Source organism: Rissa tridactyla, chromosome 21 (assembly GCF_028500815.1).
Source record: "Rissa tridactyla isolate bRisTri1 chromosome 21, bRisTri1.patW.cur.20221130, whole genome shotgun sequence".
NCBI classification, from domain to species: Eukaryota; Metazoa; Chordata; class Aves; order Charadriiformes; family Laridae; genus Rissa; species Rissa tridactyla.
This window is the reverse complement of record NC_071486.1, coordinates 1,642,187-1,660,448: the sequence shown is the minus strand read 5'-3', so window position 1 is coordinate 1,660,448 and position 18,262 is coordinate 1,642,187. Positions and strand designations below refer to the sequence as shown.

Below are 18,262 nucleotides of genomic sequence, written 5' to 3'. Positions count from 1 at the left end.
ATCCCAGTCCCTGCTTTGGGTCCCACCAGTCCTGCAGCCCCTCGGGCACAGGAGGGGGACGCCATTGTCCCCCCCCCTGCCCCAAAGAGGGAACTTTGGGGGGTGAAGCCCCCCCCCCCGCCCCCCAGCACTTACCCCCGTGCTGTCGCCCACCCAGGACAGTGACACAGAGCCGCTGAGGTCATCGAAGACACACTGCGAGGCAAGAGATGGCAAAAGCACACTGTCACCCGGGGGGGGGGGGACACACACGACACAAGCACCGGACACGCCCCCCCCCCCCCCCTCACCAGGACAGGCTGCAACGAGCCCCGTGGCCACCCCCTCCCAGGGGACACTGAGGTCCCGGCACCCTCCCCTGACACCCAGGCAGGTGACACTACCCCGTCCCCACAGCATGGGGTGTGGGGGGGTCCCCTCTGTGCCACTCACCCCCCTCCCTGAGCCCCCACCCCCCCCCCACCCTTGGGACCCTCCCCCCACCCCACTCAGGCTGCCGGGCAGCTGCCTGCAAGCCAGAGACCCCCCACGGTGGCACTGGGGGACACTGGTTTGGACTGGAGCGGACGGATGGGAGAGGGGTGGGGGTTGGCTGGGGACACCCACGGGACACCTGGGGACACCGGGGGACACCTGCGGGGGACAGGGACGCCGGCAGCCCCAGGCAGGCAGGGAGAAGGGGAGCCCTGCGGCGGGGACAAGGTCAGGGCCGCGGTGTCCCCGACACCCCCGGAGCGCCGGGGAGAGGTGACAGGGAGGGGACCCCGCGGTGCCACCCCCGTCCCCGTGTCCCACCCTGCGGGAGGCATCCCCTTACGGAGGCCGGGGGGGGGGGGAAAATAAGGGGGAAGAAAGGTTAAACTGGTGCGGGACCAGTCAAGGGACTGGTCAAACTGGGCTGGCAAAGCCACCGCCACCCAGTGGCAACCGGCCGGACGCAGCCGGTGGCCGAGAGCCAGCGGATCCCGGCCCGGATCCGTCCCACACACACACCCCCCCCCCCCCCCCCCCCCCCGCCCCGGCCCTGCCTGGGTTAATGATCAACCCGCGGGGACGAGGTCAGGATCCCCCTGTCTGTCCGTCCGTCCGTCCGTCCGTCCGCCCTCTCCCCCAGTCTGTCCATGGGGGTCTGGGGCGGGGGCTGCTCCCCACCGGGGGGGTTACCGGGGGCAGGGGGGGCTCTGTCTCCCGCCCGCTGGCAGGCGGTGTCCGTCCGTCTGTCCCTGCGCAGGCGCCCGTCCCGCTGCAGCAGGTGCCTCTGCTGGCACCCGCAGGGCAGCGCCCGGTCTGTCCCTCTGTCTGTCCCTCTGTCCCGTCCGGCCCCCCCAGGTCCTGCCCCAGCCGGCACAGGGGGAGCCGGGGGGGGGTGTCTGTCCCTCCATCCCAAGGGGTGTAGGGGGGTGTCTGTCTGTCTGTCCACCCCGGGGGGTGTAGGGGGGCATCTGTCTGTCCCACGGGGTGTAGGGGGGTGTCTGTCTGTCCATCCGTCTGTCCCAGGGGGTGCGGAGGGGGGTGTCTGTCTGTCCCAGGGAGTGTAGGGGAGTGCCTGTCCATCTGTCTGTCCATCCCAGGAGATGTAGAGGGGCTGTCTGTCCCTCCCAGGGGGTGTGTGTGGGGGGGGTCTGTCTGTCTGTCCGTCCCAGAGAGTGTAGGGGGGTGTCTGTCCGTCCTTCCCAGGGGGTGTAGGGGGTACGTCTGTCTGTCTGTCTGTCCATCCCAGGGGATGTGGGGGTTGTCTGTCCGCCTGTCTGTCTGTCCCAGGGGATATAGGAGGGATGTCTGTCTGTCTGTCCATTCCAGGGGATATGGGGGGGGTGTGTGTCTGTCTGTCTGTCCCAAGGGATGTCAGGGGAGATCTCTGTGTGTCTGTCTGTCCCAGAGGACGTGGGGAGGGGGATGTCTGTCCACCTGTCCCAGGGGATGCAGGGGAGGACGTCTGTCTGTCGGTCCATCTGTCTGTCCCAGGGAACGTGGGGAGGGGGACGTCTGTCTGTCTGTCTGTCCGTCCCTCCACCCCAGGCGACGGAGAGGGATGTCTGTCCGTCTGTCCCAGGGGATGCAGGGAGGGTGTCCGTCCGTCCGCCTGCCTGTCCATCCCAGGGGATGGAAGGGGGGTGTCTGTCTGTCTGTCTGTCCGTCCCTCCGTCCCAGGGCATGCAGGAGGGTGTCCGTCCATCCGTCCCGCCCCCCAAGAAGCCACCTGCCCTCGCCAGGCCCCGCCAGGCCCCGGGGCGGGGACCTGTCCGCCCGTCCCTCGGTCGGTCCGTCCGTCCCACAAGGCGCCGGCCGGGGCGAGGCGGGGGGGGTGGGGGGGGTGGTGCCCGTCCGCCTGTCCCCCGGAGGACTCCCCGCTGTCCCCCGCTCCCCGCTTCCCCCGGAGCCCGTCCGTCCGTCCGGACTCACCTGGTGCGTGTTGTTACCGAGGGCGGCCGGGACGCCGCGCAGGCCGCCGCAGGCCTCGCCCCCCGCCGCCACCGCCGCCGCCATCCCGCCGCCGCGGGGGTCCCGGTGCCGGTGTCGCAGCCCCAGCGCCACCGCCGCCCCCAGCGCCAGCGTCAGCCCCGCCGCCAGCCGCGCCGCCCCGCGCGGCCCCATGGCGACTCCGGCCGCCGCCGCCGCCCCGCGTACCGGCCCGCCGCCGCCCGCCCCCCGCCTCCCATTGGCCGCCGCCGCGAACCGCCCCGCCCCCGCGACGCGCCCCCCCGCTGGGATTGGCTGAAGGAGATGTCGCTCTAAACCGCGGCTCGCCTCCCCGGCGACACGCCTTGCGGTTAGCCCCTTCTCGTGTCAATCACTGGCCTCCTCTTCCCGTGATTGGCCGGCAGCGCTTGCACGATGGGTGCGAGCCCGCCCTCTCTCTGGTGACCCCGGGCTCTAATCTACCTAGCGACAAGCCTCTGATTGGCGGGGCAGCGGAAGGATTTTCTGATTGGCCGAAGCGACAGGTAGCTGGGGGCGCGCCAGGCCCACCCCCGGCCCATTCACAAGGTGCGGCCGCCCACGTGCGCGGGGACCCCCGGGGCTCGGAACCATCGGGAGGGAGGGGACCCCCAAGAAAGGTGGGGAACCCCCGGGAATGGAGGGGAGAAGCCTCCCGGGAAGGGCTCCCCCCGGCCTGGAGAGGCCGAGGCTGGCTGTGGGGCTCAGCCCCTGGTTGTGGGGGTGCACAGCTGGCAGCGGAGGCGAGGGGGGGGGAACAGGGGACAGCAGAGCGTGCGTCGTCCCCCCACCTCGGTTTCCCTTGGGCCGGTACAGGCAGAGCTGGGTGTTTCCGTGCGCGGTGACGGTTACAGCCTTGCACAAGCCTTTCCCGGGAAGCGCTGGTGCAACGCACGAAGCCACAAACACCCCCAGCAGCCCCCACCCAGAGAGGGGAGGGCTCTGCACCCCCAGCGCCACCAAAGGTGCCCCCCCCCCCCCCCCCCCACCAGAGAAGGGGACCGGGAGCTCTCAGCCCCGCACAAGCGGGGTTCAACCTCCCGCTACACCCAAGCGAGATCCTCAGGGAGCTCCTGGAGTCCCTCCTCCCCTGAAAAAGGGAATTTTCATTTTACTGCCGTGTCATCCTTCCGCTTGGTATGGTTTGGTTTTTTTGTTGGTTTTTTTTTTTTTCCCTTCCCCCTCCCCTGAAAAAAAAAAAAAGACAATCTGGGAGTTGGGTGGGTGAAAGGCACAGGGAAACCCAGCCCTGGGACAGGCCGCCTGGGTGGCATTGGCTCAGGAAAGCGAGGAAAGGGGCAGATATCAAACAGCCAGGTGGGAGGCGAGGGGGACTCCCCTCCACTCACCACCCCCCCGTTACCCTCAACCCCGCTCGCATTGGGCCTGGCGGTTGCTTGGACCGAGCTCCGGCTTTTCCCTTGCCAGGAGGGCTCAGATAAGGAGCACAAAGCCTCGATTTTCAGCTCCCGAGGAGCCGCTCTCATGTGATGCCGCCACCAGCGAACCATGTGAGGAGGGGCAGGGCATAAAGGCCTATTTTCTGCCCAGTGCCGCGCTGGGAAGAATTAGCTTTTTGTGTTTCCTAGGACATAAACAAACTTTGAAAGAAACCCGGAACAGCAGGATTACACCACCGGGACAGCCCTCGGTCTCCTTCCCAAGGGAGAAGGGAACACGACGGAGCTCTGAAGCACGCCAAGGCTAAAGGGCGTTCACGTTTTCCAGCGATAGCAGCCCCAGTTTCGCTTAGGGGGTGGTTTTAGGAGGGTGACGCTCGGGGCGGTGCCCTGGATATCATCCTGGCTTGCTGGATATTCAGGATGGGCGAGCTCCCACGCCAGAGCCACCCTGGGCGCTGCCCCGGAGTCATTCCAGGGGTGAGGAGCAGCACGGAGACCGGCTACGGCACCCAAAAACTGCCCAGGCAGAGCCAAAGTCAAGGAGCGTTTTCCCCCTCATCCAGGCTACAGGGAAGGTCTCCCCCAAGGGGAAAGTCCATCAGCTAATTATTTCTTCTGTTTGCTCTTCCACCTGCAGATTGGGGTGTTGCATCCAACCCTGTACCACGGCCTCAGGCGGCGCCCGACGCTCCGATTTACTCCCTTCAGAGAATTACGCAAAAGGGGAAACTCACGGCAGAGCTCCTGAGCCGAGGGCGCTCAGCTATTCTGAAAACCGAAGTTATCCGAGGAGTGAATCTTCCAGACCTTGGCTTCCCTTCCTGCATCTGTCTGGCAACGGCAAGAGAGGAAAAAAACCAACCAACCAAACAAAAAAAAATTAATAGGATTGGTATTTTCCCCTCCCACAAAAGGTAGATGCTGGTTTTGGTGCCGCGGTTGGGCTTTGCCAAGCGACGAAACGCCCGCCGGGGACCCGAGGGCCCATCCCAGCGCTGAACCCAGCGGAAAGTTACTCGTTTCAGTCAAATATAACGCTGGCAAGGTCCCCCCCCGCCTCTCCCGGCAGCGCAGGCGGCGGCTGTCATTTCCTCAGCAAACAACGTCGTGTTTTGTTCAGGGGGAAATTGTAATTTCTCAAAATAAAAAAAAAAAAAAAAAAAAAAAGAGGAGGAGAAGAGCGGAGCCTGCCGAGGTTCGCGGGGCAGCACAGAGCAAGCTGCCAGGGGCCGGGGCCAAGCTGGCCTCCTCCGGCAGGCACGATTTCGTAGGGAAATACTTCATTAATCTCAGCTTATTCCCTTTAATCAGACCCATCTTCAATTCTCAGCTGCTATTTTGAGGCCAAGGAGCCGGAGACCGAGGACTAAAAGGCCTGTGAAGAGGATGAGCAGAAGTTTGCTGGTCAGAAGGAGAATTCTCTCCAAATTAAGCAATATCTGGCCAATTGAACCGGTGAGGCGCTGGCCCATTAACCCCAGCGCTGTTCCCGCTCTGGTCTATCCGTCGTTAACGGGTTCTTTCCAAGCTCCGCTAGAAGGAAACGCAAACAGAATCAACAGAACCCCCCAAGCCCGGTTACGGATTTCATCGCTGGGAAGGAGTCAGAGCTCCGGGTACACCGTTAGGGACCAAAACAGCAGGAGGAGGAGAGAGGGAACGTACCAGACGGGCATCAGCACGTCTTAAAAAAAAAAAAAATAAAAAAAAAAATCTAACGTTTTTCCCCAAATTCACGGGAAATGACACACGGATCTCCCGATGCCACATCGCCACGCTCTCCACCAGAGGGAGACTTGTCACTGCCACAGCCCCGGCTCCGCAGCAGATGTTGCCCTCATCTGCCCCCACCCCGGCGGTTTTCCCTCTAAACCGGTCGTCGTCCCCCCCCCTCCACCCCCATAACCCCCGCCTCCGAGACGAAGACCCCAGGGTAGAGTAACAAAATGATTTATTTTCATTTCCTCTCAGGGCAGAGATCAGTTATGTACAGAAACTGTAAAAAAAAAAAAAAAAAAAAAAAACACACCACCCAAAAAAAAACCACCTCAAGAGCCTTCTAAAAAGAGCAATTTACGGATGCTGCCGGAAAATAAAAATCACAGGGGCTGGAAGGAACCGAGAGGCAGTTCGCTTTGATCGGGGTGGGGTGATCGGAATAACAAGCCTTTGAGGGAGTCTCTCTCCTTTTTCAAATATCCTTGATGACCTCTTCAAGCTCCTCTTTCGTGTACATGTGGAACTTCATGCCGGGCTGCACCGTGGCGAGCTGGAAGAGAAGGAGCAAGGGGTTAAGTGCGGCCGCACGCGCGTGAAGTGACAGCGTGGGGCAGGGAACGAGAGAGCGGCCACCGCGGAGCAGCTGTTCCTTCTCGGCTGCCCGATCTGCCAGCCCAGCAAGATCATTCCACCCCGTAACACGCTCTTTGATTCCTTAAAATAGCCGCCTGCCGCAGAAATAGCTTTTAATTGACTCAGTCCCCTCACAGTAGCAGCAGCGGGGAACGTCTGTTGGGAACAGGCAGGCTCCGCCGCCGCTTGCTGGGGAAAAAGACGCCGTCAATACGAGTAAGGATTACGCGTATTCATCAAATACTCCTCGGAGAGGGGCGCTTTGTGCTGCGGTTCGGCGTGGCCCGCGGCAGAAGCGCCTCTTCTCCTCCAGTAACCAACCCAGGGTACAAATCCTGGCCCGCTAACGTCCCTCCCCATCAACCGAAATAGCAAAAAAAAAAAAAACAACCCCAAAAACCACTCGGAAGGGTTAGCCCTGGGCAAGCGAGGCAGAGGCAAACCTGCATTTTGATGGCCAAACGCCGAAATACTCAGCAAGCCACGGTGCGCCTGGTGCCCTGTAGGAGCAGCCAGAGAGATCTCTCCCAAGGCAAAGCCCGAGGGACGAAGCTGGGGAGGGTGGGGGGGGACGGGAGACGGACAACACACGCCGCTCTGCCCCTCTGCCAGGAGGCAGCGTCCGGGGCGGACAGCTGAGACGTTTCACGGGGCGAACACCAGGACAAGGGACACTTGAGGAACGCCAAGGCTGGAAGAGGAATGTTAAGCGGGACTTCGGTTCGCACCTAGCCGGTGGCGCGAGAGCCCGAGATACGGGCAGCTGCCGCGGGGCAGTGGTGGGCGGGGGGGGAAGCCAAAAAGCCACTGGGATGCTCCGCAGCTGACTGGGAACGAATCTCTACTCTTAAAGGATCAAAGTGTTTGGTTGCAAGAAGCCAAAGGAAAGCTGCAGAAGGTCCTGGCAAACCCCCGAGCTCTTCCCAGGCTTCTCCGCTCGCACGGTCACCCATAAACCAGCAGGAGACGGTTTACGCGCTTTTTGGGGGTAGAGGGAGGGTGGCCATAAGCCTTCCCCCCCCCCCCCCCAAGGAGAAACGTCCCCAACACTCAGCCTGAGCGCCCTGGCTTTACCCGGCGTTCTCAGACACGGCAGAGACACTCCAAGATGCCCCTCACATCACCTGGATGGGGGCTGGAGCGATACGAGATCCGAATGGACTCGACAACACACATACGTACACCCCGAAACCAAACCAACTCTTCCGAGACGCCAACTACGCCGACTTTTCCAACCTCTGCTCGAACCCGCGCCTCACCTTCTCCCCACCAACAAAAGTGTTACCCAACCATTCCCTTACAGGCTTCGCGGGGGGAAGTAATGCATTTAAAAGAATTTAAAACATCGTTTAAGGCTGCCCGTCCAGGGATTTAACTCTTCCACGACCACACTTCGCCCCCTTCTCTTCGCTGCTGGATGGAAAAATCCCGTAGGTGAGGGGGAAGCGGCCGGAGTAAATAAACCTGAGCCCCACTAAAAGGCTAGAAAGCAAAGCGGCTACTTCAGGTAGGAGATTTTCAGCCAGAAGGGTGACTTGAGTCAATAGAGACCTTTTAATCCTCAGCACATTCTTCTCATACTTAACCCTGATATGATTCCTCAACACGTTCAGAGCTTTGCCAAGCACAGTTAAGCCCTGTTAAACGGGGACATGACATAAGGATACTGTACACGCTCCTCCGCCTCCAGTTCTTCGCACTGTACTGCGGATCTTCCCGAGGAGACCCGAAGCTGATCGAGAGAGAACTGGGAGAGCATCTGGAGAAGGAGATTTCAGCCGGGCGGTATCGCTTCTGGATGGAGCATCTAAGTTTTCAGCGTGCTGTTGGCCCTTTCCCTCCGAAATGAGCTGGTTAATCACGTCAGGAAGGGCGCCCAGCAGCGGCATTTAATAAGAAAAGAAGTGGGGTGCGCACTTTTAGGCTGTTTGGGAAAACGGGTTCCCAGCGCTCAGAGGAAAGGAATGGGAGAACGGCCGGAGGAGAGCAGCTCAGGAGTCGGAATGACATGATTTCAAAAGGTCTAGCGTCTCATAACCCGCCAGAAATAGAAGCAAACTCTATACGCCAGCCTTGCTCATCAGCTAGCCATTATCACTAACAAACTGGAAGGGTTTTTACCTTTGCTACCTAAAAAGGAGCGAGTCCAAGGAGCGGGGTTTAAAGGGACAGGTACCAGCAGGTTCGTGGGGATCTCCCAGAGCGCGGGGGAAGCTGAGCTCCGCCAGCCTGACCCATGGCGGGCAAAACGCCGGAGGTCAGAGGAGCGCATTCGTTTCTGGAGGCTTCACCTCTTCGGTCCTCCCGTCCAACAGATTGTTGGCGCCCACCCAAGACTGAATATAGCAAGTCCAGAAGCTGTATAATTTTCATTCCTTCTAATATTACAAGTACCAGGGAAAAAAAGAATGGTTAAACCCCGGGGAAGAGAGGAGAAAGGAAAAAAAAAAAAAAAAAAAAAAAGCGCAGCGATCCGGCTGGCACGACAGGTTCCCGCTTGGCTGACTCGGCCGCTGTAAGGCCGAGCAGGGGCTCCAGCCCACGTCCAGCGAGCCCCAGGAGAATCGCTTCTGCCAGCGCTCGTGGATTAGCCAGGCAAACGAAAAGTCAAAAGAAAGCTCCAACCCTTCCGAGGTGCCACGCACGACGTGCTACAACGGGCAGCTTGAAAGCGCAAGGATATCTGCAGCCGGCCAGGCCTTGGCTTGGGAAGTCCTGAGCTGTTCCAGCGACTCACCCCTTGCTCCAGCAGCACGGGGCAACCTGCCTCTGCAAAAAAGCGAGCCGGCAGCTTTCTCGCCTGCACCTTTGAAATGCAAGAAGCCACCGAGACACTCGCTGCGCAGGCGGCAGGGCTCGCGCCGAGGACGCAGAGACTACAGGCCGGCGCGGATTTCTCCTCCTCCACGCCGAGCGCCGCAAACCGCAACCTCACGCCGCTAAAGGGAGTCGCCCGTTACCTCAATGTTGGTTGCGTTCAGTTTCTCCTCCATAACTTGTTTCAGGATGACGAGGGAAGATTTGATGGCTTCTTTCAGCGTCATGGACTGCAAAAGAAATCCCTCATTGATTGCGTTGTTGAGGCTCAAGCAAGGACTCGTACGTCAACCCCCCTTTGACCGCAGAAGCGTGATGCTCTCCCTCCCGCCCCTCTCAAATCCTTTAAGCTGTCACTGGCAGCAAATTTAAAAGCTTATCAAGTTATCTACAGTATCAACAAGAGATCAAAACGCACTGTTCGGGCAGGGCAGTGACAATTGCAAGGATGGCGACTTTCTGCTTCTGTGTAACTTTTTGCGAAGCTTAAAGAACTGTTAATCTGGGCACATAAACCTCACCGCCGGGAGCGGGCCGCGAGGGTCCGTTTCTCTTCACCAGTTACTGTCTATCAAGCAGTTTCCCCCGCAACAGGCTCCAGCGGGAGCTCCGAAAAGCCGGACTCCCTCTTGGCAGAAGCCTTCCTGTTTTAATCCCATAAACCCCTGCGCGAGGGGTAACTAGAGCTAGAGTGACGATAGCTGCGTTTGCCGTAACGTTCCGATCGGAAGGTGTTTAACAAGCCACGGAGCCCAGAACTTGGGACAGTTCTGCTGGTGAACAAATTCGGTTAAGTCTTTGGCTGGAAGTCTTCACAGCAATCAACACCACCAACTCTGCTTTTCATTACCGTGTTTGCTTTCTTACCACGCAAAAGGGGCGGCTCCCTCCTCGCGGAGGGAAGAAACTTTCTATTTAATAGCAAACAGGACCAGCACTTGCAGCGCAAAAGCCATTAACATCACTGGCTTAAGAGATCTGGTGAAACAAAGCCGCTTGCTTTAGCTCCGTACGCTCAGGCTGCGCCCATACCGAGCCCTGACGCCGACCGGCGGCGTTCGTATAGCCGTTCTTTTATTTATAGAGCGCTTCCTGACATGGTCTTAATTATCACCCGCTAGAGGCAGAGACCGGCATCTCAGACACCAGTCTCGTGTTCCAGCTGCAGCCCAGGGGGAAGCTGCTGGTAGTAGCACTCCTCCCGGTAGAGATCCTCGCCCAGACGCTCGGCGCTGCCATCTAATCACGGGATCAACGGCCAAGGCCCGAGTCCCACCCTCCACGAGCTCACGCACCTCCTCTGCGGCGCTACAAGAACCTTACAAATCACTCTTCGGGCAGGAAGGAAGCTTGTGGATCTTTATAGGTGGCGAGGTACCTCTAACTCGTGAGAGCTCAACCCCGACCCAGCTTTTTTACCTTATGGTAAACCTCTTGCAGAGAGCTCTGTGCGCCTTCCGAGGCGGAGCCGATCGCTCTGGCATCGCACTGAACAAAGGTCCCCGACGGGTCCATGTGAAACCTGGAGGAAGACGGGGGAGAGAGTGAACGGCCGCTGCACCCCATCCCACACCGCGGCACCCCAAGGGCTTTCCCCCCAGCCCCAGAGCTCCCCGTGCAGAGTTGGGGAAGAAGAAGGGCTCCCCGGCAGCGACAGGTTGTCTGCCGGCGCGGGGCAGAGCTCGCTGTGTCCAGCCTCCTCCCGCACATCCAGCGGCCTCGGGGGATGCTGCGATTAGCGCAGCAGCAGCAGGTCTCTCCTCCTGCAGTGCAGAGGGGATGACCAAGGCGCGAGGAGTGCCAGGGAGTCACCCGCAGACCCACGCCGGGCTGGCAAGCGAGAAGGAGAGCTATACGCTCCTGACGCTGCCCTCCACGCTCCGAGAGGAATGGTTTTCCTTTTTTAATTTTCCCCCCTTATCTTTTTTCTTTTTTTTTTTTTTTTTTAATAAAACCAGCAAGTTTTCACTACTGGAGGGAGACCACAGGGAGACCTTATTGGGCTGGCTCTGCTGAGCCCTTCCCAGCTCCAGGGGAGGCCGAGTGTTTGAAGCGCGCAGGAGTTCAGGTTACAGGCACCCCACCACCTCCCCAAGGAATGTCACAGCAGGCTCCGCATATTATGTTACCGGTGGCTCTGCTAGTCCTTTAGGGAAAGGTAAGAATAAACTCGGGACGAGGAGAGCTTTAACGCTTCCCTCCCGCCCGGGAAACCACATTTAAAAAGCAAAGATTCAGTGAAGACGCGGCGTTCTCTTCAATCCCGAGCAAGCAGCCAGCGCTCACGCTGCGTCGAAGGGAAGGGTTTAAAAGCATTAACACACACACATCGGGTACCTAATGGGATAAACCCCCAAGTGTTTGGCTTAAAGAAAATCCCAGAACCAAGTAATTATTAAAACGTCCTGGGAAATCGCAGTGGAGGTTTTGTTTCTTCCCAGAGCTGGATTGCATTAAGAGAGACGAACTTACAGCTGGGGTCCCTTCTCATCAACTCCTCCAAAAAGCAGCGCGACACCGAATGGACGAGACTGGAAGGGAAAGGAGATAAGAGGTTAGGCAAGGCCCAGGGCAAAGGCAGAGGGGAGCCAACGGCACCTCGCCAGAGCACCTCCCCCACCCCCCCAGCTCCGCACCATCGCCCCGGGGTCCGCGTCCTCCTCCCCAAACTGCAGCGCCAGGTTGGAGACGGCCTGCGTGACGCTCTCCACCGTCATGGTTTCGTTGTAGGTGAACCAGTGATTCTGCAAAGCGGGGGGGGAAAAAAAAAAATTTTGAATTATCACCTTGTTTTCCCAAAATATGACAATCCTGGATCGTTCACGTGGCGGGTGGGAGTGATGCCCTGGCGTAGCCACAAAACCCCTCCGGACAAGCTGATGGCTCCCAGGGCACAGCCCGTTCGGCTGCAAAAGGGAAGCGGCGGGAAGAGAGGGGGAAGCCTAGAACAAGCTGGGAATTTTGTGCAGGGATCCCCCAGAAACTTTGGGATATTGAGGCTTTGGGGCGCCACGAGGGGAAAATGCAAGGCCAGAGCACTTTATCCCAGTATCTGTTTCCAAAGTGATGGGTTATCCGGTTCTCCAGAGGCAGGAGCAGTGCTGACATGCAGGGAAACTCCACAGAAGTCTTTGCTACAGCGGCGAGATTCGCACCCGGGACCTCCGAGCACCCGAGGCACCGAGTAAATTGAAGGGGTGAAAAATAATAACTTTTGTCAAAACCAAGTCGGATAAACGGCCCCACGCATTCACTGCGGCGCATCTGCCGGTGCTAAGAGACCACTGGAGAACCTGCCATAAGATTCCCACCAAGTGTTCCATACCAAAGAGGAAAAATACACACGAGACTCCACCCGTTTGCTCAGCAAAAGCCCCGTGAGGGAAGCCGCGCTCCCCCGCCAGCCTCCCGCTCCACACCGGCTCCTTTCCTATAGCCATCTTCCTCTGCCAGAGCCTTCCGAGACGTCCCCGAGACCAGCGCCGTTGTTTTAAGAAGAGAAACGTCAAGTCTTACCTGAGTCTCCACTCTTGCTTTATCAATTAAAGTCTTCGCATCGGCTATTAAGCCACTCATGGCACACCCTGGAATCGGAGAGGGAAAACGCGAGTCATTTCACCCATTATTTGCGCTGCGCTCTTCCCCCAGGCTTCCCAAAGCCCCACGGTGAAGTACAAAAGGCCGTGGAGCGGGTCTCCGGGTGGGAGCAGACGGCAGCGCCGCACCGCAGATGGCCGGAAAGGAAGGAGGGTGGGATGGACACAGATTTGCTCGAGAGCAAGGATGGATCACGGATCCATCGGCGGTTTTAGTGGCCAGCCCAGCCCAAACCACGACACCCAGCTGAAGGGCAGGTGCATAACCGAGTTCTCCCAGTCGTGCCTCCCACCCACCCCAAATCTGAACTGCTTAAAGGAGCCGCATTTGAGGCATCCCAAGAAAAACCAACCAACCGAAACACAACGTGCTTGGAAGAGGAACTCATTCATCCCCCCCCCCGGCCCAACCCCACCATGGGGAACGCTGGCTAAGCCATAGCTGGGGGGGGACGCGGCAGGAGGCTCCAGCACGGATCCTGCTCCAGGATGAGAGGGGCTGTATCGCCAGCACACGGGAGGAGGAAATTAGACTCTTCGAGAGCTCCTTCCATGACCCATGTCACCAGCGACATGGGTATTTTGGAGGTCTCCCGCTTTTCAAGGCGACATATTTGGTCATGAGCCCCGTCGCGGGCCCCCTCCCGGCGCAGGAGGCTGCGAGCGGGGGCTACGGGCTGACATTAGTGCTCCCAGAGAAACTGGCCTCCAGTCAAGCCTTTTGCAGTAATTCCCTGCCCTCCCAGATCTAAATTTGGGATGAGCTTTCATGAGGGAGGTCATTGAGGCTGGGGGGGGGATTGGGGGGTTGCTTCAGCTGCCTCTTCCTGCTCCTATAACTATGTCCTGCTGGCCTGGAGCCTGGAAAACCAGTGACCAGGACCTGGCGTTGACTGGGAGGGATGAGCGTTCCTGCTCGGCTCGGCAGAGCTGCCCACGGGGAAGGTTAGCCCTGAAACGCCGCTTCCGACACTCCCAGGGGACGGTTATTTTATATATATATATATATATATATCTATATATATATATATATATCTCTCTCCAAAACTTGAGGGATGCTCCCAGAGGAGCACCCAAAGCTCCCTTCTTTCTCCTTACCTATGTGAGAATCGATTTCTACGATCTTCTCGATGCTGCTGGGCTCCATGAGCGGGGAGGTGATCCTCTTCTCCACGGCCAGGCAGACGCCCTCCGAGGTCTGAATCCCGATGGCCGTGGAACCAAGCTGCAAACCACCGCACAGTGACCACCGCCACGCAATATTAATTCATTAACGCTTGCGCAACGCTAATTTTGACTCGTGTTATTTGTAGGCGTTTCGTTTCGGAGACCGTCGCGTCGCCGACGCAGAAACCCCACGGCGTCTAAGACACTCTGGCTTCGCGCACCAAATTTTAAATGTTACGGCTTGAACTAGGAAACGGGAAAGGTTAAACCCTTGCTGCTTCCCGGCCGCTTAGTTCAGCGGAACCCATCAGGGCTGCGGCAAATCGTTAATCTCTTCCCCGAGCAACATCCATTTTTACAGCTTAAAGCCTTATGAATTTAAAAGGCCTGGCGAATCTTCCCTTGCAAGACAGAAATTAAATTTTAAAGCAAGAAAGGAGGATTTCGCATAACGGCCTTAATTCTCACTGCATCTCTACTTCTGGCTGGAGCATTTTTCTTTCCGTTAGCTCCTTTTCTCCGTAGCGTCCTCACATCCACAAAATTTACAACAGGAACGAGAGCATTTTGTGCACGTACCGTTTTCCAGGCAGCAGTTAATCACCCGCAGCAGGTTTTACCCCAGTCTTGCAGGACACCACAGTGTCACCATGGCCGTGAGCACAACCACAGGGCGGGTGGGACACATTTCCAGGGCTCCCACCAGCCCCTACCTTATTCCCCCCGCCCAATCCCTACTCCCTCCCAGCTTTTCCACGCTGGGGAATTTACCGGAATAACCATATCGGGTGCGGCGTGGAGTTGCTAACTCTGAATACCCAAATCAGGCTACGTGGTATAATTATAACGACGAGCTTCCCCAGGTAGCTCCAGCTCTAACCACAGGCCCGATGGAGGGGAATCTCCCCGTGGCGGACACTCACGGTTTTAGACATCGTGAGTTTGGACGCTCGTGGTTTTAATCCTTTAAGCACGCAGCCTGCCACAGCTGCACACAAACCCCAAGGGAAGAAGGGTTATTTCAGATGGGTTTTTGTTAATGAAGCTACAGCACACGAATAAAAACTCCTCCTACACCCCAAGGCGCGGGCGCCACAGGTAAAGTGTTGCAAGAGCCACTGAGCTGCAGGAATTTCATCGGTAACGGGAGGGGTTATGGGCTGATCTGGGAAAATAAGGAGAAGCCAGAAGGCTGCCGTATGATTTCTACACCGGTAGAAATACGCCGTGTATTTGTAATTACAGAGTCACCGTGGTGACTGACATCCTTCTGAGAGTTTTTACTTCCCAAGGTCTTAATAAACATTCTTACTTTTTGCCTCCGCATTTAAGTAGTCCTCCAACAAGCTAAAGCAGTACAGGGAAACTAAAGCCAGCACCCCCCTTTCCCCAGCCCAAACACAAGCCTGCCCGGGGCTTCTTCACTTGACCAGTTTTCCCCCCAGGTTTAAACTTAACTCCCAATCAACGCCCACATTCTCAGAAACGAGAACATTTATCAATTTAAGAACACTTAAAGCCCCGAAAAGGCCACTGGGCTCTGCAGAGGCGGGTTAGTTTGCTCAAAACAACCTTTACCTTCAGGATTTCAAATTCACCTGAGGAAATAGTGACACGCCCCAAGCTGCAACAGAAGTGAGTTAAGAAAAGGAAAGTTGACTCAGCAAGAGAAAAGTTGCCACTTGGGGTTTTTTAAGCAACTCCGTCCTTATAAAGCCCACAAAGCAGAAGGGAACAAGGCACTAGGTCAGGTGAAAAGAAAGCAGAGCACTCCTCTGCTCTTAGATAAGTGTTTGTGGACACTAAGGGCACGACACGCTGGCAGTGGGAACTTCTGCGGGCAGAGTCACGGAGTTTGGGCAGCCAGGACCTCTCGCCCCAACATTAGCTCTGAGTCGTTTGGATTTGGGGATCAGCATCTTCGGACTGTGTTTGGTTTGGGGGTAAGTCGACTGTTAGGAGACAGGGAGGGGAACACACCCCTGCACCACGGAGTACTGGGGTACCGTGTCCAGCTCTGGAGTCCTCAGCACAAGGAGATGGACCTGTTGGAGCGGGGCCAGAGGAGGCCACGGAGATGCTGGGAGGGCTGGAGCCCCTCTGCTGTGGGGACAGGCTGAGAGAGCTGGGGGGGTTCAGCCTGGAGAAGAGAAGGCTCCGGGGAGACCTTCCAGCCCCTTCCAGTCCCAAAGGGGCTCCAGGAAAGCTGGGGAGGGACTCTGGAGCAGGGAGGGGAGCCACGGGACGAGGGGGAACGGTTTTACACTGAAAGAGGGGAGATTGAGATGAGAAGTTTGGAAGAAATTCTTTGCTGTGAGGGCGGTGAGCCCCTGGCCCAGGTTGCCCAGAGAAGCTGTGGCTGCCCCATCCCTGGAGGGGTTCAAGGCCAGGTTGGACGGGGCATGGAGCAACCTGGGCTGGTGGGAGGTGTCCCTGCAGAGGGTGGAACCGGATGGGTTTCAAGGTCCCTTCCCACCCAACCCATTCTGTGATTCCAGCTGGGGGAAATCGATGGCTTTAGATTCTTCATGATCTGTAAAAGCGCAGAGCTGCGGGAAGTTTAGCTGGACAGAAGGAATCGAACACTGGCACGCTACGAACCACAGGTGAAAGGCTGTCAAAGAACTGCCAGAGCAGTCGCACGCAGGTGCTGCGGCTACGGGGAAAGGCAGCAGGTCCCGCTCAGCGCTGCCTATTGCCCTGGGAGCCGGCCAACCTCTGCCTCGCTGCCTCATGAGACTTAGAGGCCAAATGCACAGAACCCGCCTGTTTTATTTCTGACTAAACCACATTTTGGGTTTGAAATAGCCCTTAATGGCACAGTTTGGCAACCAGAAGGAGCTGACAATACCTTTATGGCCTCGATGGCATACTCCACCTGGAACAGCCTCCCCTCAGGAGAAAAAGTGTTCACACCCCTGCAAGAACAACAACAGAAACTGCGTGAAGGGCAGGAGACTGAAGGCTGACAAGAAATGCAGTTCCTTACTCAAAAACAATGGTGGGAAGGGTGATGCCAGCTAGGGACAGGTAACACAGAGGGAGCAACTGGAACATGTCACAGCTTCGCTGGAGCCTGTCACCCTCATGGCAGGTGTCTGGAGTCAGGACGCTTACGGAGAAAGAGAACAAAAGGAATGGCAGCAAGTCCAGTTACAGGTCAGGAGGAGGTTTGTTTTCATGGCACAGTTCACACTCTGGATGCTGGAACTTGCCTCGGGACTCCAAACATTCTGCTTTCTCTCAACACCAGGAGACAGAAAGATTTCGTTTTACCAGCACAGACCCGTTCCTTTCCCAGGATACCCCATCCCACCGCCACACACCAGCCCAGCCTGACCTCCGCCGCTCCTCCCACCCCACTGCACAAAGTGGGGGGTGCCCCTGCCCTCCCCGTCAGACCCACGGTGCCAGCGCCCAAGAGAAGCACTGTGCCCGGGGGCTCCATCCACACACAAAACCCTCCAAGGGATTTCTGAAAAGCTGTCTGGTTTTGGGAGCCATTTACCAAGATAAAATACAGCTTTAGGAGAGCCCCCCAGGGATGCCTCACGCAGCCTCCCCCCGCACCGGGGGCCTTTCAGCACTGGGAGAAGCCCCCCTTTCCCCGGTATTTGGGCTCTCCAAAACCCAAAGAAAACAAAAATAGAGAAAAAAGCACCCCGCAGGGATGGGTACCAGCGCCCGGCCAGGCGGGAACCCCCACGGGCCCGGGCGGGCCAGGTCGGGGGACAAGCAGAAGGCTTCGAGCAGGGCTGTGGCCTCCCCGCCAGCTCCTCAGAGTGTCCCCACGGCGGCTACAAGCGAGAGAGGCCACCCGAGGCCTACCGGGATGGGGATGGCGGCGACCAGCCACAGGCCCGTGACTCAGCCGCAGGCCGCGGGCAGCCGGGAGAGCGCGGGATGGAGTCAGAGAGGACGGGAGAGCACTCACCGGTCATACTCGGAGCGTGTGAGGAACATGGCGGCGCCGGGGAAGGGGGAAAAACACCGGGAAGGGGGAGAACGGGCAGCGAAGGCGAGAGCGCCACTCTGCCCTCGCCGGGTTCTTCGCCGCCGCTTCCGGTCTGCCGCCCCGCGGCACGCAGGCGCCGCCCCGCCCCTTCCGCCCTGCGCCGCCTTTCCATTGGGTGGCAACCCTCGGCGGCTAGCCAATGAGAGGGAGGGGAGGGCGGGCTGGGCGGGGAGAAGAGGGGAGGTGCGCTGGCCGGCGGGGGCGTGGCCGGGGCAAAGGGGGCGTGGCCAGAGCGCTAAGGGGCGGGGCCAGCGGGCAGACCGCGGGGACGGGGCGGGGGTTACCGGGTGCGGGGGACCGGGGAATGGGGACCGGGCAGAGCCATCGAGATGTCACAGGGTCCTCCGGGGTCGTGCCGGCACCCGGCTGCCGGTGCGGGACCGACAGCCCCGTTACCGACCCCGTTACCGGCCTCCGGCCGGTAAACGGGGCTGTCGGCCCCGCACCGGCAGCCTAATGAGGGGTCGGATGAG

General features: G+C 58.6%; 2 protein-coding genes across 3 annotated transcripts in view; one reads left to right on the top strand and one right to left on the bottom strand.

Annotated features, from left to right (window-relative positions):
• SLC16A4 (solute carrier family 16 member 4) overlaps window positions 1–18,262 on the top strand; it is a 383,212-nt gene that overhangs the window by 295,607 nt on the left and 69,343 nt on the right. The window lies entirely within an intron of this gene.
• PSMA5 (proteasome 20S subunit alpha 5) lies at window positions 5,777–17,861 on the bottom strand. 2 transcript variants are annotated; one of them, XM_054181508.1, is made up of 9 exons: window positions 17,709–17,861; window positions 16,626–16,692; window positions 13,706–13,832; window positions 12,528–12,595; window positions 11,648–11,755; window positions 11,484–11,542; window positions 10,431–10,533; window positions 9,155–9,241; window positions 5,777–6,111 (listed from the first exon to the last, which is right to left on the bottom strand). In XM_054181508.1, the coding sequence occupies exons 1-9, from the start codon at window positions 17,735–17,737 to the stop codon at window positions 6,034–6,036; spliced, it is 726 nt and encodes a 241-aa protein (XP_054037483.1). In that variant the 5' UTR covers window positions 17,738–17,861; the 3' UTR covers window positions 5,777–6,033. The 2 variants fall into 2 exon arrangements, with proteins under 2 accessions (XP_054037483.1, XP_054037486.1); XM_054181511.1 differs by lacking the exon at window positions 11,648–11,755.